This window comes from Dysidea avara, chromosome 4 (assembly GCF_963678975.1).
Source record: "Dysidea avara chromosome 4, odDysAvar1.4, whole genome shotgun sequence".
In the NCBI taxonomy this organism is placed as follows: domain Eukaryota; kingdom Metazoa; phylum Porifera; class Demospongiae; order Dictyoceratida; family Dysideidae; genus Dysidea; species Dysidea avara.
In genome coordinates, this window is record NC_089275.1 from 32,865,913 (window position 1) to 32,889,228 (window position 23,316).

General features: G+C 37.2%; 1 protein-coding gene across 1 annotated transcript in view; it reads right to left on the reverse strand.

The window, feature by feature from the left end:
* Positions 1-3,916: 3,916 nt before the first annotated feature.
* Positions 3,917-23,316, reverse strand: part of LOC136254715 (phosphatidylinositol 3,4,5-trisphosphate-dependent Rac exchanger 2 protein-like) — a 42,318-nt gene continuing 22,918 nt past the window's right edge. Inside the window, exons 20-36 of the mRNA XM_066047450.1 lie at positions 22,014-22,206; positions 21,736-21,818; positions 20,274-20,377; positions 19,786-19,837; positions 19,487-19,693; positions 19,138-19,231; positions 18,594-18,725; positions 15,257-15,298; positions 14,974-15,191; positions 14,752-14,854; positions 13,801-13,944; positions 13,201-13,288; positions 12,568-12,634; positions 12,360-12,520; positions 11,922-12,024; positions 11,749-11,819; positions 3,917-4,205 (exon numbers count right to left, since the gene is read on the reverse strand). Coding sequence (XP_065903522.1) covers positions 4,178-4,205; positions 11,749-11,819; positions 11,922-12,024; positions 12,360-12,520; positions 12,568-12,634; positions 13,201-13,288; positions 13,801-13,944; positions 14,752-14,854; positions 14,974-15,191; positions 15,257-15,298; positions 18,594-18,725; positions 19,138-19,231; positions 19,487-19,693; positions 19,786-19,837; positions 20,274-20,377; positions 21,736-21,818; positions 22,014-22,206 — 1,890 coding nt within the window. The 3' untranslated portion in view covers positions 3,917-4,177. The remainder of the gene's footprint in view (positions 4,206-11,748; positions 11,820-11,921; positions 12,025-12,359; positions 12,521-12,567; positions 12,635-13,200; positions 13,289-13,800; positions 13,945-14,751; positions 14,855-14,973; positions 15,192-15,256; positions 15,299-18,593; positions 18,726-19,137; positions 19,232-19,486; positions 19,694-19,785; positions 19,838-20,273; positions 20,378-21,735; positions 21,819-22,013; positions 22,207-23,316) is intronic.

The following is a 23,316-nucleotide window of genomic DNA, read 5'->3' on the forward strand; positions in this document are numbered from 1 at the left end:
CACATGTTTGGCTCCCACCTCCCTGCCCTGAATCAGCCACAATAGCTGTACATCAATTAATAGTTTTAATTATTTGTCTGTTGTAGGTCATGCAACCATATATTTTTACATTGCTGCTACTAACTATTATCACTACTGTGATCTACAGCTGTGCTGTGATAGCTGATGTTCAATACTATTCTAGCACAGGACTACACTGATCTCCACATACAGAATGTTGACAATATTTCATTCATTGGTAGTACAACTAGTGGTACAACATCAGACACAATTATCCAGTGTATACAACTCATCAGCTGGTATTGTAATGACTAACACTACTAACTTGATATAGTAACTAATACAATGACATTATAGAAGCTGCTTGGCTAATGAATATAACAATATTAATGCTGCTATATACAGTCTTCATCAAGCAATGTACACTGGATGTTAGAAAATCAGTCTTAATGTCACATGTGAAATACATAGGAATCTATACTTTGCCATGTCACCATCAAAGTACTTGTGGACCTGTAAAAACATTTTACTGAATTTGTTGTAATTCAAATGATTCTAATTATATTTGTATAGTAGCTTGGAACGGCTCATTGTGATCAAAAATATTTGAGTTATAAATTAATGTAACAATAAGGCTAATTCTCCAAATCTGGTCACTAATGTTCAACTGATCCATGTAGTGATAGAGAAGAGTCATATCTGGTATAGTTGGTTGGTATCAACATTATGGGTGACTCACATTACTCCTATATCACAAACAATGCCATAGTAATGGATATGGAGAATCACAGTTTAACAATAATATCGATCACTATCATACATGTCAATGATATTGATTGTGATAAACTATTTCAACAAAACTCCATCAGCAAGCCTACAAAGGAAGGATATACGTGTTAAACACAACATTTCAAAGGCTTTAAAGTGATCATGAAATATACTATCCATCAGCTTTAATAATGAAGTAATCAACCAAATGTTGTGTTCATCAATTTGCCAATGGAGATGGTGCTTCTGTAAGGATAAGTTTAATTCATTTATATCGTCACAATAGACAGCAAGTTATTAGTGTACAGCTTCAAAACTGCTAATTCTTTAATAACCAAATTGTTCATCCATTGAAATTATTCACATATTTGAAGGTTCAAATGTGCACTGCAATTTTCACCATAGCAAGCATTGATCATACCAGCATGATAGGTATATTATAGTTATTGTGAATTGGACACTAAACTAGGGCTTTGTACATTAAGATACACCATAAAAGGATTTCGTATTTTAATTTAGTGTAGTTTTTTTTGCAGTCAGTTTGACAAATTTGTTTTTCATTAAAACAGTAACACAAAATGTATCACTACAATTTGTTATCAAAAAATAACACAGCAATATTAACCTATAGCAATCAGTTTTTGTTAGAAGTAATTGTATTAACACCTTTTAAGTATTTTTATAATGTACTCTAATAAAACAGTCACACAGAATCAAACCTCAAAGTCAGCCATAGGCTGGTTTTGGGGCCTTATAAAGTACAAAAAGGAGTGAAATCCACACAAAAAAACAGTCAAGCTGTGAAAAAATGGTGCGACCTTAACAAGCCTGAGTGAAAAAAGTTGTGAAATCAAAGGTGGCGGCTAAGAAATGGCTGCAATGATGTTAACATTGCAGCCATTTCATGCTTCAAAAGTATGCATGAAAATTTAATTAGGATACTCTATCACGTTACTGACTGCAATATTAGAGTATCTCGATATTGTGGTGTTATTCCTCCTGATTTATTTATCCACACAAAAACAGCCAAGCTGGGTGCAACCTTAACAAGCCTGAGTGAAAAAAGTTGTGAAAGAAATGGCTGCAATGATGTTAGTGCTAAAAATTTTTAATAATGCACAGCAGTCAGTAACGTGATAGAGTATCCTAATTAAATTTTCATGCATACTTTTGAAGCATGGCAATTGGACACTCAATGCAGGATAAATTTCATATCGGGCATCCAGCACCTAACAGACTAAGTCTTTCTTATCTACCTCTCCTACTTTCCAGGTTTCCACCTCAATAATATTTGTTGGATTAATAGAGTGTAAAACATAACTGTGTATGCTCTATTAGAGTATATGACTGCTGTTGCAAAGTCATAATACCACATATTAGGTGAAACTTTTTGGAAAGCATTTCAGGTAAAATTTATGAGCATGTTTGTCTTAGGCCTACTATATGGCTGCAATGATTTTAGCCATTATTGTAGACAGCCATTGTGTTACCTTTGATTTCACAACTATTTGGAGGTCACACTCATTTTTCACAACTTGGCTGTTGTGTGATGGATTCACTTCTTGTTTGCATTTTCTTATCTGCAGACACAATGATGATTATGGAGGACAGAATTGTGCATATTTAGTACACCTTTAATTTTATGAGGACTTTACACTGTACAACCCACTGAGAAAGTTGTGGAAATAGGTACAAGGTAGAGATGAACAACTAACAGTATAGGCTCAGTTTTGTTGAGAGAGTTAGATGTGGAGGTTCATCCAAAATCATTTTTGCAATTGCTGGTCGTTTGTTCAATTGGCGACTGTTCTATTAGAGTATAGTTCTCAGCCCCACTGTTCTACACTAGTTTGGTTTTCATGGACCCCATGCTAGCCAAGTGCCATCATAACAATCTACGGATATGTACATGTGGTATATTATTACAGTTTCTGCTTGTAGCCACATAATTTTTACTAATCTAAAAATTTGATTAGACCTGATCTCTGTACTATTATTCAATGGCAGGTACATATCACCAAATGCTAGTAAGTGCTGCAATAAGCTCTTGATATATTATTATTATTGTAGGGGGTTCTAACCTCTCCCCTCAGATATCACACTACAGAAAACCAATGGGAAACAGAAAAAAAAATAGCTGCATTTTAAATATACAGTGAAACCTCATTAATAGGGCCACCTTTGGGACCCACAATAAGTGGCCCTATTAGCGAGGTGGCCTTATTAATGAAAGCCTCGTTAATCCGGCCATAAACAAAGTGGTCTTATTATCAAGGTTTTTAATAAATTAACACCTGGCTATAGTTGCTGTAACAGCTATATACATATACTACAGGTTTCATTATAATGCACAGATAGGATTATGAGGCATAATGGCTGTTAAAAGCATGAAGTACATTGCTAAAACTATTGGCATAGCTTTTGGGGAGCAGCAACTTTTGCAGTGGTACGTTGACTGTCCATTCAGCTGGCCCCTTTATTAAGGGAATATTGTGTTAGTTTTACCAGCTTGGTCCAGCAGTATGTGGCCACTGGCCTTATTAATGAGGTGGCCCTATTAACGAAAATTAAATCAATGGAATAGTATGGAAGATACATCTGGACTTGGCCACTATAACAAGGTGGCCTTATTATTGAGGTGGCCACTAAGTGAGGTTTCACTGTAGAACAATTGGGCAAAGTTGTGCAAAGGGTATAGTTATAGAACTTTTGCTGGCTGGTTCCAACTCCATTGTAGAAGAGTTTCCCCATGTATGGTCAACCCATTGTGAGACAGTGGCCATGGATTAGGCATGGCAACTACAGCCTACATCTGAGAAAAAAAATCACCTTACATCACTGCACAAAAAGATGTTTCTTTGATGAAACTTTCAGGATATTTCATGAAAGGAATATGGCACATTCCTTAAATATATTACTGAAAGATAAATAACAGTTGTGACAATTCCATATACATTTCCTTTAATCCACACATTTCAGGTATTTCTGACTCCCAGAAATGTCATAATTTGTTATGCACGAAACCTCAGGAAACATAATTTTTTGCACAGTGCATTGTTTCACCATTTAATCTCACCCATTCCAGGCCTCTCCAAAAGAATATATCAAGTTTGGATGAATTTTTGGATTTATATGGTTTAGCCATAACACCAATCTTGCAACTTATTTTTCAATTGGACTATACATAAACACACAAATGTACACATAATATTATTTACAAATAAACAGTCAGCATGAGTATATACAGTGCGTAATAAAAACCAGTTCAATGGAATAGTTGTGTGCAGTTGTATGTGTCTGTACAATAAACACAGTACAAATGTTAAGTTAAAACCATTTGAATATGTACCATACTATAAAAATAAAATTGACATGAATGTCATATAAATTAAATTCTGTACAATAACTATCACATCTTCAACGGTGGCTGATATAACCTGTAAAACATGAGTGAAAATGTGTTACTACAGTATGTATGTATGTATGTATGTATGTACGTATGTACGTACGTATGTATGTATGTATGTAGTGTTGGGCAAGTTACTTTGTAAAAGTAACTAGTTACATATTACATATTACTTGCAACTGAACGATTTAGTTACAGTTACATATTACCCATAAAATAAAGTAACTGTAATAATATTACATATTATATTACTTTGTGTCCACAGCCTTAAGCTGTTACATGTGAAACTACCACCTTATCACGTGACATGATTGCGTTGTTGGACAATGTGCAAATCGTAAGAAGCTAGTGAATTAGCTTCATTCAGTAGGCCTCGTTACTTCGTTGTGGTTAGGCGTTACTCAGAGGATTGCTAACGAGATTAGTAACTTCGTTACTTGTAGTAATAATATTACATAATATTAGACTCGTTACAGTAACTATATTACTTATGTAACGCGTTACATTTGTAAGTAAAGTAACTTGAGTTATATTACCTGTTTTCATAGCGTATTTCGTTATATTACTTTGTTGGCACAAAAGTAATAATATTACGTAAGGCGTTACTCCCAACACTGTATGTATGTATGTATGTATGTATGTATGTATGTATGTATGTATGTATGTATGTATGTATGTATGTATGTATGTATGTATGTATGTATGTATGTATGTATGTATGTATGTATGTATGTATGTATGTATGTATGTATGTATGTATGTATGTATGTATGTATGTATGTATGTATGTATGCACAGTAGGACCTCCATTATCCAAGCACCTGTGTGTCAGTTCAATCATAAAAGTGTTCAGATAAGTGAATCTAATCCAAAACAGCCAAGCTGTAAAAAAAGAGTGCGGCCCTGAGAAAGGCTATGGTGAAAAAAGATGTGAAATCCAAGGTGGCGGCCAAGAAATGGCTGTGATGGTAGGTTAATGGTAAAAATTTTAATAACGACAATTCAAGTGAATTTTGTGCCAAGACCAAGCGGCACCAAATTCACTGAATTGTTGTTATTAAAATTTTTACCATTAACCTACCATCACAGCCATTTCTTGGCCGCCACCTTGGATTTCACATCTTTTTTCACCATAGCCTTTCTCAGGGCCGCACTCTTTTTTTACAGCTTGGCTGTTTTGGATTAGATTTCACTTCTTTTTGCATTTGTATACCCCAAAGCCGGCCTATGGCCGGCTTTAGGGCTTTTTAACCTGTCATTTTTTTCTTTACTACAGGAAAAAGAAAAGATGAAGCAGGGTGATTTCTTTGTAGCTGACCTCTCTGCAAGGTGATCCTTCTAGCTGATCCCTCTACCGGATGACTTGTTTGTAGCTGAACTCTCTACAGGGTGATTTGTTTGTAGCTGAACTCTCTACAAGGTAACTTCTTCTAGCTGATCTTTCTACAGGGTGATTTGTTTGTAGCTGAATTCTCTACAGGGCGATTTGTTTGCAGCTATAAACTGTTGAATTCTCTACAATGTAACTTCTTCTAGCTAAACTCTCTACGGGTGGCTTGTTTCTAGCTGATCTCTCTACAGGGTGACTTGTTTGTAGCTGAACTCTCTACAAGGTGATTTGTTTGTAGCTGAACTCTCTACAAGGTAACTTCTTCTAGCTGATCTTTCTACAGGGTGATTTGTTTGTAGCTGAATTCTCTACAGGGCGATTTGTTTGCAGCTAAACTCTCTACATGGTAGTTTCTTTGTAGCTGAACTCTCTACAATGTAACTTCTTCTAGCTGAACTCTCTACATGGTGACTTGTTTGTAGCTGAACTCTCTACAGGGTGATTTGTTTGTAGCTGAACTCTCTACAAGATAACTTCTTCTAGCTGACCTTTCTACAGGGTGATTTGTTTGTAGCTGAATTCTCTACAGGGCGATTTGTTTGCAGCTGAACTCTCTACATGGTAGCTTCTTTGTAGCTGAACTCTCTACAATGTAACTTCTTCTAGCTGAACTCTCTACGGGTGGCTTGTTTCTAGCTGATCTCTCTACAGGGTGACTTGTTTCAAGCTGAACTCTCTACAGGGTGATTTGTTTGTAGCTGAACTCTCTACAAGGTAACTTCTTCTAGCTGACCTTTCTACAGGGTGATTTGTTTGTAGCTGAATTCTCTACATGGTAGTTTCTTTGTAGCTGAACTCTCTACAATGTAACTTCTTCTAACTGAACTCTCTACAGGATGACTTGTTTCTAGCTGATCTCTCTACAGGGTGACTTGTTTGTAGCTGAACTTTCTACAGGGTGATTTGTTTGTAGCTGAATTCTGTACAGGGCGATTTGTTTGCAGCTGAACTCTCTAGGTAGTTTCTTTGTAGCTGAACTCTCTACAATGTAACTTCTTCTAGCTGAACTCTCTACAGGATGACTTGTTTCTAGCTGATCTCTCTACAGGGTGACTTGTTTGTAGCTGAACTCTCTACAGGGTGATTTGTTTGTAGCTGAACTCTCTACAAGGTAACTTCTTCTAGCTGAACTCTCTACAGGATGACTTGTTTCTAGCTGATCTCTCTACAGGGTGACTTGTTTGTAGCTGAACTCTCTACAGGGTGATTTGTTTGTAGCTGAACTCTCTACAAGGTAATTTCTTCTAGCTGACCTTTCTACAGGGTGATTTGTTTGTAGCTGAATTCTCTACAGGGCAATTTGTTTGCAGCTGAACTCTCTACATGGTAGTTTCTTTGTAGCTGAACTCTCTACAATGTAACTTCTTCTAGCTGAACTCTCTACAGGATGACTTGTTTCTAGGTGATCTCTCTACAGGGTGACTTGTTTGTAGCTGAACTCTCTACAGGGTGATTTGTTTGTAGCTGAACTCTCTACAAGGTAACTTCTTCTAGCTGATCTTTCTACAGGGTGATTTGTTTGTAGCTGAATTCTCTACAGGCGATTTGTTTGCAGCTAAACTCTCTACATGGTAGTTTCTTTGTAGCCGAACTCTCTACAGTGTAACTTATTCTAGCTGAACTCTCTACGGGTGGCTTGTTTCTAGCTGATCTCTCTACAGAGTGTCTTGTTTCTAGCTGAACTCTCAACAGGGTGATTTGTTTGTAGCTGAACTCTCTACAAGGTAATTTCTTCTAGCTGACCTTTCTACAGGGTGATTTGTTTGTAGCTGAATTCTCTACAGGGCAATTTGTTTGCAGCTGAACTCTCTACATGGTAGTTTCTTTGTAGCTGAACTCTCTACAATGTAACTTCTTCTAGCTGAACTCTCTACAGGATGACTTGTTTCTAGGTGATCTCTCTACAGGGTGACTTGTTTGTAGCTGAACTCTCTACAGGGTGATTTGTTTGTAGCTGAACTCTCTACAAGGTAACTTCTTCTAGCTGATCTTTCTACAGGGTGATTTGTTTGTAGCTGAATTCTCTACAGGCGATTTGTTTGCAGCTGAACTCTCTACATGGTAGTTTCTTTGTAGCCGAACTCTCTACAGTGTAACTTATTCTAGCTGAACTCTCTACGGGTGGCTTGTTTCTAGCTGATCTCTCTACAGAGTGTCTTGTTTCTAGCTGAACTCTCTACAGGGTGATTTGTTTGTAGCTGAACTCTCTACAAGGTAACTTCTTCTAGCTGATCTACTTTTCTAAGGGTGATTTGTTTGTAGCTGAATTCTCTACAGGGCGATTTGTTTGCAGCTGAACTCTCTATATGGTAGTTTCTTTGTAGCTGAACTCTCTACAGGGTGATTTGTTTGTAGCTGAACTCTCTACAAGGTAACTTCTTCTAGCTGATCTTTCTACAGGGTGATTTGTTTGTAGCTGAATTCTCTACAAGGCGATTTATTTGCAGCTGAACTCTCTACATGGTAGTTTCTTTGTAGCTGAACTCTGTACAACGTAACTTCTTCTAGCTGAACTCTCTACAGGATGACTTGTTTCTAGCTGATCTCTCTACAGGGTGACTTGTTTGTAGCTGAACTCTCTACAGGGTGATTTGTTTGTAGCTGAACTCTCTACAAGGTAACTTCTTCTAGCTGATCTTTCTACAGGGTGATTTGTTTGTAGTTGAATTCTCTACAGGTGATTTGTTTGCAGCTGAACTCTTTTACATGGTGGTTTCTTTGTAGCTGAACTCTCTACAAAGTGACTTCTTCTAGCTGATATATCTACAGGATGACTTGTTTCTAACCGAACTCTCTACAGTGTGATCTGTTCATAGCGGAACTTTCTACTGGGTGATTTGTTTGCAGCTAAATTCTTTGCATGATTGTTTCTTTGTAACTGAACTCTCTACAAGGTGACTTCTTCTAGCTGATCTCTCTACAGGATGACTTGTTTCTAACTGAACTGTCTACAGTGTGATCTGTTCATAGCGGAACTTTTTACTGGGTGATTTGTTTGTAGCTAAACTCTTTGCATGATTGTTTCTTTGTAACTGAACTCTCTACAAGGTAACTTCTTCTAGCTGATCTCTCTACAAGGCAATTTGTTTGTAGCTGAATTCTCTACAGGGTGATTTATTTGAGCTAAACTCTCTACATGATGGCTTATTTGTAGCTGAACTCTCTATTAGGTATCTTCTTCTAGCTGATCTGACTACAGGGTGACTTGTTTGTAGCTGAATTCCCTACAGAATAACTTACAATGTAATATAACTGAGTAAATTATAAATGCAGCTGAATGCTTTATTAGGGTGACTAGCTGTTCTATTAGAGTATCTCGATCTCGCATTTGCTGCACCTAGTTGCCTTTCGAATCATAACTTAGTGATTTGTAATCCGATTCTTCTGTACTACTGCAAGGACTTTCTATGATGATTATTCCAGCTACATACTGATTTTCAGCTCGTTGCTCTAAGCGGTTTGTCTGGTAGACACGAAAACTAATAGTTTTTTTATTCATAAAAATCGATCGCGTAATTTTGACACAGGTTGGGTTTCGTGTCATATCTCCATGGTCTTTATCCCGATTCCTTTCAAACCACAAAAAGGCACTCCTACGATGGTTGCTCCATCTACATATCAATTTTCAACTGATTCCTCCAAGGCGTTTACCCTGTAGGCGTGACAGACCTTCGACCTTATTTTACGCAAATAATCGGTCATAACTCCGTGAATGTTCATCGGATTCCTACCAAAGTTGGTACGGAGATCCGCCTTAATGAGCCCTTTAAGTGTACCAAATTTCAGCCAAATCCGAGCACGCATTCGTGTTTTATGGCGAATTTTGCGAAGTGTGCGAAATGAAGATGAAGAAGAAGAAAAAAATGAAGAAATTAAAACGAAATTTTGTTCGCTCGTATCTCGGAAATGGCTGGAGCGATTTTCTTCAAATTTGGTATGTAGACTACCCTAACTGGGCGGCACGTCTCCAGCAAATTTGGTTCCAATCGGATAAGGGATCACAGAGCTACATAGGTGTGAAAATTGCGTTTTCTTTCTTCCTGTTAATATACTCATGGTGTGGCGCGCCGGCTTCTTGGGCCGCACGACACACTATCGTGTGTCTTGATCTGTTCAGATAAATGAAACCCATTCATTTATATGTGACCAGATCTGTGAAAACCAGACACAATCGTGCATTTTTCGAATTATTGTTTATTAAATATTTATAATCTACTTAGCGAAGTGTACTATCTGGCAAAGTTCCAGCCTCATATGCCAATAACTTTATGAGTCGCAGCCCTACAAACAGAAAAGTCGATTTGTACAGCAAGTATAGGGAAAATAAATTGCAGGTGCTTACTAAAACAGTTGCTACTTACGAATGGATTGACGTAAGGAGCTGAAATTTTCACCACCGTGCTTGCCATGAATAGGGAAATCAATTACTGGTTAATTTTGTCCTATTATCACCTTTCTTTAGTGCATACAAAGGCAAAATTTGTGAAGAAAAGTTGATTGCTATGATGTGAGTCACGAGACGTAAACAAACGCTCATAATTTGAGTCTACTGCAATGAAACAAGAGTTTCCAACTCCTCTTGATTAGGCAAATAAGGTGATATCCAAGCTTTATTGTTAGTCCTTTTCCTCACTAAGAGATATTCACAAAATTTACAGATTTTTTTCAATAATACGCAAATATATATATTTAATGATTTATACCGTAAATTTAGGCTTGCACGATTGTGTCGGGTTTTCACAGATCCAGCCACATATAGAGTTCTGTTCAACTACTTTAATAGAATGTTCACCTAATGTCCAAATACTCTAATAGAGCAGTCACTTATGCTGTTCAGATAATTGAGGTCCTACTGTATGTACGTACACACGTACATATGTACCAACGTATGTTTACATGCATGTATGACAAACTTGAGTGGTAAAAAGTTTGGCAAAAACCCGCTATTGCGAAATTGGCAGGAAAAAATTTGGTGAATGGGCTTCCCTTAAATTTTTTTATGATCTAGATAGCATGTAGCTACCATGTACTGTACCGCTTGAATGTAGTGTTGCACCGATAACCAAATTAGCCGATTATTCCGATAACCGATATTAAGCAACAGAATTAGTTGATACTGGTAACTGACCCGATCTACACTAATAACATTGACACTCATTCTCATCCTTATTAAATATCACTCATACCCCAATCAGTGATTGACTGCAACTCCCCTAATCAATTTAAGAATCTGCTGGACAGACACTATAGTAATATAATGTATGATTTTTAATGGGTATAGCTACTTTATTGTGTGTATGATTTGGATGTACAGGCTATGCTTCTATCCAAAATTTATTACAATTACAATATTAGCAGGTTTTAAGTACATTTTACTACTGCTATACAGTTGAGACAAGTGGCTGGTACTACATAGAAATAAACCTCAGTTTACTGTTGGGCATGGGCTAAAACTAGACAGTTTGGTATGGGCACGGCTTGTAGTCACTGCTAAACCATCAACACATAACTTATTATATTGCCAATGATCTTATGTCTAGCCTCCCCCACATCATTATGCTACACAGCACAGTGGAGATTAACATGGGATTAGATTTAATCAAAACCGATTAATCGGCTAATACCCAATATCAGCCCAATACCAATTATTGAACCGACTATCGGTGCAACACTACTCGAAATGCAACATCGCTACATGTGAGTGTGAGTGATTAAATAACTTGCCCGACTTTGATCACGAGTGTTTATCCCTCGCATTGAAAAAAAAATCCCTTGTATTGAGGGATGACGACTCATGATGGAAACAGCTGCCACACCCCTTAAATGGCAAGTCTTTTAATCACGTGCACTTGCGCATAGTGACATTGCGTTCGCGTGGTAGTTACCATACAAGTGTAAGCACCGAGAGCAATGTTTGGATTTTTGTGAACTCTTGTGGGACAATGAACCTCGCGACAATCGAAAGGAACGCTTGGAAATACCCACAATACTTTGATACCCATCCTTTCAACATAATCTGCTTATGTGATTGCTAAAAATAATTGGCGGATAAAACTTTGGTAACTGTAATGCTATTCACCAAATTCGTCAAAGTGTTTTACCGTCAAGTTTTTTACTATACAGTATGTACATGCGTATGTATGTTGTTATGAGTGGCACACATACAAATTTACAGTAAACTTACTTTAAAGGTTCTTTAGGAAAGGAATTATTTGCATCAGTTTGATTTTTCTGCATTAGTACTTGGTAGGCTCCCTGTAACAATATAACGTGGATCACAAATAGTATAAAGTTGTAGCAAATGCATGTGTGCACACACACAACACACATATTATGCATATAGCTCACTTAACTTACATTACGTCTTAGTACTGTTACTCCCGATCTCAAGGAACGGATTGGTAATCCATGACATCTTACTAGAGTACACATCTGCTCTAAACTTAGTGACATCACAGACCTGTACAAGTATAATATGCAACTAGTGACATAACTGCTGTACAACTGGATGTTTATGTACATTATATTTGCAGACGTATGAAAGCATTATATACTGCTGGTCTTGTAGCTACATATTCCTGCATTGCTTTCCACTTTTCTCCTAATAGTTTTAACAAATTTTATCGAGATTCATATACTTTGTGCAATAAACAAACTTGATACCTTAAAATAATTGACACCACAGTATAAACTTACACCTAAAAGCAATCAATTGTGAAGTTCAGGGACCAGTTAACTTTGTGTATTCTTTGTACGCACGCACGCACGCACGCATGCACACACACACACGCACACCTGTGTACTCCAGAGTCACATAAAATAATCTGAACTGCTCCAAGTCTTTGACACAACTCAGTAGACAGAGACAATACACCCACTCCACTACGCTGATCAGCAGACACCTCCTTACTTAACTGATTAATCAACTTATCCAGGTCTGTTAATGGCTGGGATAACTATGGGATGGTGTAAGATAAAGTGGTTTATATTACTATAAACAAACTTGATGAATAGCTTCTTTGATGGCATCACGATCAGTTGGTAAACTGTTCTTATCAAATTTAAATGCCCTAAATTAGCAACATAGAAAATACATTAGTACAAATAAAACAGAAGAAACATATTAATATAGTAGCAGTGCTGTCTGGTCAAGTGTATGTTTGTACTAAACTAACAAGTTACTAAACACTTAAATGAAAACTACAAACTAAAAGCTATTGGATTCAAGTTAAAAGGTGTTTTTTTCTTTCTTCAAAGGTGACTTGCTTTTCGCAAACAACTTTGTCAAAAACTATTAATATCATCACTACCTATAAAATAATTCGAGAATCTGTATTTCCACTACAGTAAATAATCCATAACTCCTCCACTGGTTTATACTACCACTTGTAATTATTGGGGTTTAGTTTTGAATACACAAATTCACATAAAACTTAGAAATTAAGTGAGGTTTTTTGCTAGGGAAGTTTTTCAGCATTCACTACTTAAAAATTACACACACAACACAGAGATATTTGGCTACCCAAGATTATCATCCTTGGATCGGATGGCGTTGACTAGTTTTTGTAGGTGTGTCTTTTAATCGATACAATACTGTATGTACACAGTATGTAGTTAGACACACTACACTACATACCTGTAAGACTTGTAATACTGATTTACAGTCCTGAAGTTCTCAACGTTGATCTCACCAATGGAACCATTATTAGTACATTGTATTAGATCTACATGAGGTGGATAATAGACAGGATAAAATCACATGCCTTCTTGGTTGTTTTAAATTTCCTTGTTGTGTTTATATATGTACTTTTATGATTTTAACCAGTACAGTATGGAGAATTTTTTGTTACAGATCATGTTTTAAGTCGAAGTACTTCATTGTTTTTTTTTTCCCATGCAAAGCCAATAAATGAGAGATTCTATTTTACAAGAGCCAGTAAACTGCTTCAGAGATGGGCCACACCTTTCAAGTAAACATGACAAAAATAGCTTGCTTACGTATACGAGAACCACAGCCTTCAATAATATCTTTCAATCATATACTGTAATAGTGTCTTCTTTAGGCTTGAAACATTTTACTCATGCGGGTGTGTGTGTGTGGCCAATCTCAGGAAATCAGGTGTGTGCCTACAGTCGGCGTTTGACTGATTGTGGACACAATTTGTACCACAGTAAAAGAAGAAAAAACAAGACACACAAAAGAGAACACTAGAAATTATGGTATATATGTACATACCTTTAGTAAAGAGTATTGGGTGGATCTTTACTCCTTGTGAAGATAGTAGTTGATCAGGACACTTATCCTTGAGGTGTGCTGGTAACATGAATGTCACATGTAACCCATACTGGTCCCCTTCACATGTCACTTGTGGGGTGAGGGCTACAAGAATGAGAAAGACATGTAAATCTAGATATCATAAGTGACCTGCTGAGCGAAACAGTGGTTTTCAAAACGAACTGGGTAACAATATGCATGCTACATAATAAAATTTTTGCGTACATTTCAACTGCTTCGGTATGTTGAAACAAAACTCAAATCAATAAAACCTATACACCACCAGATTGTCCTGTCCATTGGGAGTGAGAGAATGTTTGCTTCGTGTTCATACAGTGTATGGCATGTGAGTTATGGATGCTTATTTACGATGTGGTAGAAATAAAGTTTACCATCGTGATTCAATTTTTGAAATGGCCTTTCTCTTTGCCCACATGGAGATGCACAGGGAAAACAGTATACCATTGTTGATGAGCCAGTTAATGGTGAACAAACTGAGCCAAACCCCAACTTCGTAGCTTATTTCAGTTGTGAGTTATGATTGATTAAAGAAGTGCCTGTAATTTATTTGGCGTATTGTTGCTGTACAAATTGAGTTGTTTATTCCAGTTACAACTGTCCAGCACTATACTCTATGACTATTCATCACAAAAGGCTGAAACTTTGGCTGTCCACTCCTTTGTTACTATAGACAACAGAGAAGTTTTTGCTCAGCAGGTCACATATATGCATCGAAAATAATGTTTGTGTGTGTGTGTGTGTGTGAGTGTGTGTGTGTGTGTGTGTGTGTGTGTGTGTGTGTGTGTACATGCATAGTTTGTGAGTGAGTGAGCAAGTGAGCCAGAGAGCGTATCTTCCTATACACATATATGTATAATTGTGCACAGGTTACCACATACAGCCCACACGTACCATTGCCAACACTGGAGTCATCCTGGATTTTAAAGTGCAGTTCTACATTTTTCAAAAGAGACACTGTAGACCTTAGTAGCTTTAGCTGGAGCAATTCATTATCCTACACACAAAACAACACACTCTTTTATGCTAAGCAAATACGAATACTGTACAACAAAGAGAAGTCAAAATCCCATTGATGATAAATTACCCCATGCCACAATCACAAACTAAACTCACCCTATCTGGTAACATTAATGCTTCAAATTTCACTAGTACTCCGATAGCTGCTATCTGCTCTAGCCACTTGGTACTGGCCTCAGTGTTATCACTGATATAGTGTCTCTCAGGATTGTACTGGCCTGATAGTGCAGCTGTTAGTTGACATGTTAGTGTGCTCAGTACTGCTGATAAGCATTGAGAGAAATGATGTTGGTCTCTTTGGAATAATAAAACATCTGTGTGCGTAATGAACACACAAGATTAAATTGTTTATGTATATAGAAAAAAAAAAATTGCTTACCATCATGTGTAGCGATGTAGAGTTTAATGTGCTTACAGCATTCTGTAAATTGAAAGAAAAAAAGACCAAACTGTGTGTGTGTAGTGTGTGCATGTGTATAGTGTGATGTGTATGTGTGTGTTAGGGATGCCACAATAGTCGTGACATACGACATGTCGTGACATAAAGCTCCATGATATGATATGACATGGCTTCTTTATGTCGTGACATAATACTCTCCTAATAATGCACACATTTCCATTCATTTTGATCAAATTTGATGCAATAAATTCGACAAAATTTGACAAAAAAGAATGAGCAATGTTGGTTATTGATGTCATAGTTAATATTGCTGATGTTAAAGTTGATATTTTTGCACATTTGAATCAAAATAGCTATACAGTTTCATAAGTAACAGCTTCAGTTGTGAAACTTTAATTATGTCGTGACATAAACCTCTATGACATGTGACATAAACCTCTATGACATGTGACATAAACCTCTATGACATGTGACATAAAAATTTCTATGTCGTGGCATCCCTAGTGTGTGTGTGTGTATGTATGTGTGTGTGTGTGTGTAGTGTGTGTGTGTGTGTGTGTGTGTGTGTGTGTGTGTGTGTGTGTGTGTGTGTGTGTGTGTGTGTGTGTGTGTGTGTGTTTAGAGCTGGGCGGTATACCGGTATTTAATCGATAATACGGTATTTTACTTGTACCGGTATCGATATCGAGCTATAATTTTAATACCGAGAAACCGGTATACCGTTAAAAACCAGTATACCATAAAATACCGGTGTACATTTCGACACGTGAGTGGTTATACGCCATTGTTCTCGCCCTTGTTTTCAGAATGTGTGAACTGGTTTTGAAGGAAAACTCGACGTCGTTAGTGTGGAATTATTTTGGGTTAAAAGCAGGTGAAGATGGGAAGCCAATTAATTCTGAAAAGGCCATTTGTCGTGTCACGAGCGGATGTCACAAGCGGATGTACGAAGAAGCCAGTATTAGCAAAAGGCAGGAACACCTCTAATTTGTTAACGCATTTCAAGAGGCACCACCCGAAGCAGTATGCAGAGCTGATAGAAGCGCAGGAGAAGAAAAAGGCGAAGGATAAAAGTTTGAAAAGATCTCAAAGACAGGCAAAACTGAAAGTTGTTGACCAGTCGGCAGCGATATATGGTCGTGGAAGTAAAAGATGGCAAGAATTAAACCACAGCGTGTCGTACTGCATTGCAAAAGACATGATGCCAATTCATATGGTAAAGAAGGAAGGATTCAAAGTGTTACTGGAGTGGTTTGATTCGAAGTATGAGTTGCCTAGCCGAAAATATTTCTCCCAAACTGCACTGCCAGCACTGTATGCCAAGACAAGGGAAGCAGTAAACAAGGAGTTAGAAGAGGTGAAAGAGGCAGGATACTTTGCTGCTACCACAGATTTATGGTCAAGTGCTATAAGTGAGCCATACATTAGTTACACTGTTCACTTCATCAATTGAAACTGGGAGCTATGCAGTCGTTGTTTACAAACCATGTTTATGCCAGAACAACATACTGGTGAGAACATAACTGAGGCTGTCCAAGTAACACTGGAGGCTTGGGGCCTTCCAGAAGCACACCAAGTTTGTCTGACTACAGACAGTGGAAGTAATGTTATTAGTGCTGCTGAAAGGCTACAGATGACCAGATTGGCTTGTTTTGGACACAATTTGCATCTTTCAGTAACCAATGCTTTAAAGGATGATCCAAGACTGAGTCGAGCTGTGGGTGTGTGCAAGAAAATAGTGTCTGCTTTTTTTCTATAGTTGGAAGAAGAAAAGTGAGCTATCTAGAGTGCAATCAGAGATGGAGCTTCCGTAGCATTCATTGATTACGGTAATATATACAGTGCATACATTTAATAAAATAAATTTATAACAATTGTAAATAGGTACATTATTACATGTTAACAATACTATGACACACACAAATTTAGTCTACACATATGTTATGTATGTGAGTCATGTGACAATGTGGTGTGGTTTCATTAGGACTTTTGGGAGTGGTTGGTTTTACTTGTTAAAGGATACATACACTGGTATTTGATTACATGTGTAACATGCCTGGTTTACAAATCCATTGTGCTTAACAGTGTAATCGGTGTATGTGGTAATGTTAGTACTTGTTCCACTAGTCCTGTGCAACAAGATGGAGATCAATGCAAGCAATGGTTGGGCGGATTTTGGAACAAGAAAAGGCAGTACGTCAAGTTCTCAGCAACGACTGTAAAACTGCTCACCTGATAGCCACATGGCAAGATATTGAAGTTGTGGAGTTGGTAAACAAAGCTCTTGCTCCACTTGCAGACCTGACAGACAGCGTCTCTGGGGAAGACTACGTCACGGTGTCATACATTAAACCACTCTTACATCACCTTGACACTGAAGCTTTGGCTGTAAAGGATAATGATACTACACTAACAAAAGATATCAAGGAAAGAATCAGGTCATCCCTCACAGAAAAGTACTGTGACAACAATGAAATCAATATGCTACTAGACGTGGCTACAATGCTGGATCCTCATTTCAAAGCTGATTACATGAGTGCAAGTGACGTGGCAAGTGTGAAAGAGAGAATAACGGATGAAGCATTAATGAAGAGGAAGTTTGTGCCTTGCTGAAGCCACAGTCACAATGACATTGACCAAACAAGTGAAAATGATCCTCCTGCTAAGCGAAGGAAGTTATCTGAGTTGTTAAATGAAAGCAGACCAAAAAGATTTAGTGACCTCAGGAAATGAAGATTCTAGTCTGAGCCCAAAGGAAAGGATTTCCTGTGAACTGGAGAAGTATCTCCAAACCCCTCAGCTCGACATTGATGACAGTCCACTTCTTTGGTGGAAGGGTAATCAACAGATGTTTCCAGTCTTAGCGTTGATGGCTAAGAAGTTCCTGCGTCAAGCATTGCTTCAGAATGCACATTTAGCACATCTGGGAATATTGTTACACATAAACATACACGTTTAAAACCAGCTCAGGTCAACATGCTGACATTTTTAGCTAAAAACTTATAGAAGAAGTGACAGTCAGTCCACAGTAAAAGCAATTACATATATTTGATCCTAGTATACTGTTTGTTGTTACACTTGAGATAACTAAACATGACTTATTACTATACTTCTATGAGGATGTTTGTATGTAACTATGTGTTGACAAAATACTGAGATAGTTATTTATACCGTGATATTTTATAAAATACCGTACCGACTTTAAAAATTGTGTACCGCCCAGCTCTAGTATGTGTGTGTGTGTGTTATATGTGTGTACCCATACCCATACACATGTGTATACTTGAGTAGATTATTAATCTTAACATACACATACCTTTGATGTGCTTATTGACACAAGCAACAAAATTTTTCGCAGCAGTTATTGTAGAATCAGATGGGTGCATACAACTATCCTCTAAATCATGTGATAACTGTGTACTGTCTTCTTCCAACCTTCCTAATAGTTCTATTGTAATGTACATACAGGATGACACATTGTAAGTTATGATATTAGGAGTGCATCACATCCTGTGGACAAGACAGCATGCAACTCCATACACTGATAACATTATGGGAAGGCTGAAGACAAAGCTTGGAATGGTTAACTGGAGAAAATTAATGAACATATTTGAGCATGTACCTACACCTTATGTTCTAGTAAGGAATTTAAAAGTTACTTTTACAGTACACAGCAGCCATGTTGAATTTTACTATTTACAGAGTTACATACTCCCTTGTCCCATAGGATTCAATGTGGTGATACGCACAATTGAACTAATATGATCTGAGCATTTATGTGTATGTATATGTAGCACATAAAATATTGTTCCTTCATATTATCTTGTAACTACAACATACTATACACATATATTTCTTACGATGATATCCATGATAATCTTTGGAAAATTTCACTGTCTCTTTGAATGCATGTTTAATTGTTTGGTGTTTTAGTAAAGAAAGTATCTTGGGTAGCTGTAACGGAAAATATGATGATGATGTGTACGTATGTTGGACATACTAGACATGTCATTTAGTGTACACACGTGTGTGTGTGTATTGTGTGCTGTGTGTGTGTGTGTGTGTGTGTGTGTGTGTGTGTGTGTGTGTGTGTGTGTGTGTGTGTGTGTGTGTGTGTGTGTGTGTGTGTGTGTGTGTGTGTGTGTGTGTGTGTGTGTGCGTGCGTACATGGTAGACTATATGGGTACATTGAAGTGTGCATGTACACACCTTTAACACCATTCCTTGTACCACTAGTCTCAGTAATGGTTGAGGGTCTGATATTGACGTTGCTCGACGTCTGTCCATCATGGGACTAGCATCAGGCGTAAGTCCCGGGAATGACTCTGATAATCTTCTACCAGTTAATGGACTGTTCTCCGGAGTTGGTGGTAACATTCCTCTAGTCAGGGACTTTATCCCGAAATGACTCATACTCTGTAAATATATACATTGTATGTAACTATGTGACAATATAACATCTTCATATGCAGCAAACATACATACATATACACAACTGATTCACTTACCACACCAAGTTGATTCTTAGAACCACTAAACATCTTCGACTCATTTACTAACCTGAAGGAGAAAATAACATCATCATTACATATCACATTGTACACACTACAATATGTACAACAGACACATCCCATGATACAGCTGGACTGCTTAGAAAAGACAACTATCAACAGTGACTTACTACTACAAAGTGACACAACACACACAGTGTATATACATAATATTATTATACTGCTCTGCAACTGTGGAAATTACCATAGACAACAATAAGATTTTATTGTACGCATATCCTTAATTTAGAGATATAAAGTAAACACTCCACTAACTGGTGTAGGAAAACTACGTACATGCATACATGTTTGTACAAGCATAATTTTACAGTACAATCAAAAGTTTATAACATTTGTGTGAGGAACTTATGAACTCTTGATAGAATAAATGTTTGAGACATAGTGACTGTCCGTAATTGTTGTAAGCAGTTCACTCTTGTACTCACTTCTCAATATATTCCTCATCAGCTCGTAATTCTTCAGTGACATGTACCAGTAGTGCTAACTGTTCTTTGACAGTTTGTAGTTGTACCAGCTCTGCTTCACTGAGCTGTAGTGAGGAAAATATAAACACACATTAAACAATGGTACGATAGTGTGAAAAGCTGTTGTGTGTGTGTAATCACTGCTGTATTGTATAGGGCTGGGAGATAATTTAGATAAAAGATTATCTAGATACCTAAATCTTCTATCATAAGTAAGGTAACAAATGTGCTTATCAATAAAATAGTAAATCTTTGTAGATCAACTACAGTCAGATGGGAAACTTGTGGAAATGTGTTAAACTAGTTGGGGAAGTGATACAATTTCTGGCTTAACAGACTTAATGTCAACAAACACGTATGTACAAACTGTGTTTACAAAACAGTCCTATATTATCGAGTTATTGAGATAAAGCGATTGTCACTTATCGAGATATAGGTTATACATACATACCATTATCGCACACCTCTAGGATTGTCAAGAGTTCATAATATTTGTATACAGGTTTTTGCAATTGAATTCGTCACCTTTGCAATTGACTGTGTCCCGTTTGCAGTAGAGTTCGTCACTTTTGCAGTAGAATTTGTCCCATTTACAATTGAATTAGTCGCTTTAGCATTAGAATTCATTAGAATTCATCACGTTTGCACAACAATTCGTCCATGACAAGATTGGTAGCTGCAGTAAACACGAAAACAAGATGATGTAGTAGGTGCTTCATGATCTTGTTGAAGTATAACTGTTGCAAACAACTCTCTATATAAGGCAATAATTCTTCTGCTTCAGCTTCATCAACAGCATTTGCAATTGCGGTTCACCATTGGTGATGGGTGTGGTCACTAGCGAACAGGCTAATTAGCTCAAATGGCTTCGCATACTAGCTTCAGTTACCTTGTAGTGTCTCTCGTGGTATTCTCCATGGTGAAAATGATCCACCTTGTGATGAGCGGTTAGTTTAAGGAAGTCAGTGTAATTATGATGAATTCTTATGCAAACGTGACGAATTGTAATGCAAAAGTGACAAGTTCAATTACAAATGGGACAAATTCTACTTTAAAAGTGACTAACTCTAGGGATGAAGTCAATTACAAAGGTAACAAATTCAATTGAGAAAACCTGTATGAACCCCTTGATATTGTATAGCACAATATTTGATGCAGAAAAAACAAAATAATTTTCTCTTCTTCAGTGTTTGCATTACTGAATACGAAGAATGTAAAATTGACAAACTGCAAACTAAATCCTCAAATTCATTAATGTTTCACCGTTTAGACTGTTTTACAGTATGTCATGCAGTCCCCATGAATACAACAGTACATACTGATGTTATATATGAAACTTACAAAAGAGATACGTATGGGTCCTACTGTAGGTACAGTACATTACATAAATGTATGCTGAATTTCGAGTTGGTATAGTATATACCTTTTGTGAACCAGTAAACAATGAAGGAGCTGCCATGGTAGTGAACACATATCTGGTGCAGTCTTGTAGTTCACTCTCCCATCCTGTGACAAGGGGTAATAGTTAATACAGGAGACTTGTGTACAAGGTAGACGATATGTACACATACAAAAAAATGTATATGAACACACATCCATGATACACAAATAGCACTATGCATCCAAACTTAAAGCTACTGTATGATGAAAAAAGTTGTGTACAATGTGTATCACCACCCAGATACCTATGCACGCACATACCATTTTCCATTGTTCCATTCTGAGACACTTCCATTGACTCAATCAGGTCATTCCCATCATCGGTGGTTGTCACCGTCAACACGTGGGTGTGGCAGTTAGTCGGACATCCATCCAATAACTTGTTAGACTGTACACCATATGGCTTATATGATGGCCACCGAGACTGGCTATGTAGTTTGAGAGTAGTGGCATGCTGTATTGGAAAAAAGACAAATCAGCAGTGTACAATCTACTATGTAATCATACTGTACATATAGAACAAATATAATACAATGTCATACTCGAGAGCAAGTGCAAGCAATTGAGCTCAAACACTTGCTGAGCATTCGAGCTGTGTTTGAACAGTTGAGTATACATTTGACCAAGTGCTCAATTGGCTACAGCAACGCTTGAATAAGAGACTCACTAAAATCTCCAACTTTGTAAGCCTGGACTGTTTAAACTCTTGCATTTTTCCTGTAAGCCTATAGAATATTTAAACTCTGCATTTTTGCTACAGATGCAATTCTGTCTCATACGTAGTCTGTGGATGGTGACTGATTATTGACAGCCAACTAGTTAACAGACAACAAACACACTGCCAAATATGCAGTAAGAATAAAGTTCGTATATACTAGTAACTTCTGTTTTAACCGGCTTCCTCGTATCTGGAATTCTCTTCCCGTTATCAACTACCAGGACAACCCACTCAAGATAAATGCCAAACTTTTAGATTATCTGTGGAATCATTTCACTGCCAATTTCACCTCCAACAACACCTGCTCTTTTTCATTTCTATGTCCATGCTCAAAGTGTTCAAAGATTCCTCACTAACCTAACTTCAACTCCCTTTAACTGTTAATTTCCCCCCCTTTAAGTAATCAAGTAAGTAAACTTTGTAGTCAATCACTACTACAATTTAGCTTCCGGCCACTGACACAGGATGTCAGTGGACCATCAGTGTGCTGCCACGTGTCCCGATTCTATCATACCAACATCTGTAACTTGTATGTATGTATGTATGTATGTATGTATGTATGTATGTATGTATGTATGTATGTATGTATGTATGTATGTATGTATGTATGTATGTATGTATGTATGTATGTATGTATGTATGTATGTATGTATGTATGTATGTATGTATGTATGTATGTATGTATGTATGTATGTATGTATGTATGTATGTATGTATGTATGTATGTATGTATGTATATGTACACTGTAAAGTTTATTATTATTATGTAGATATTGACAAGAACAATTGATGCAGGCATACATACACCTAGAGGTGTCAGAGATCTGCTGATAAAGTCATTAAAGA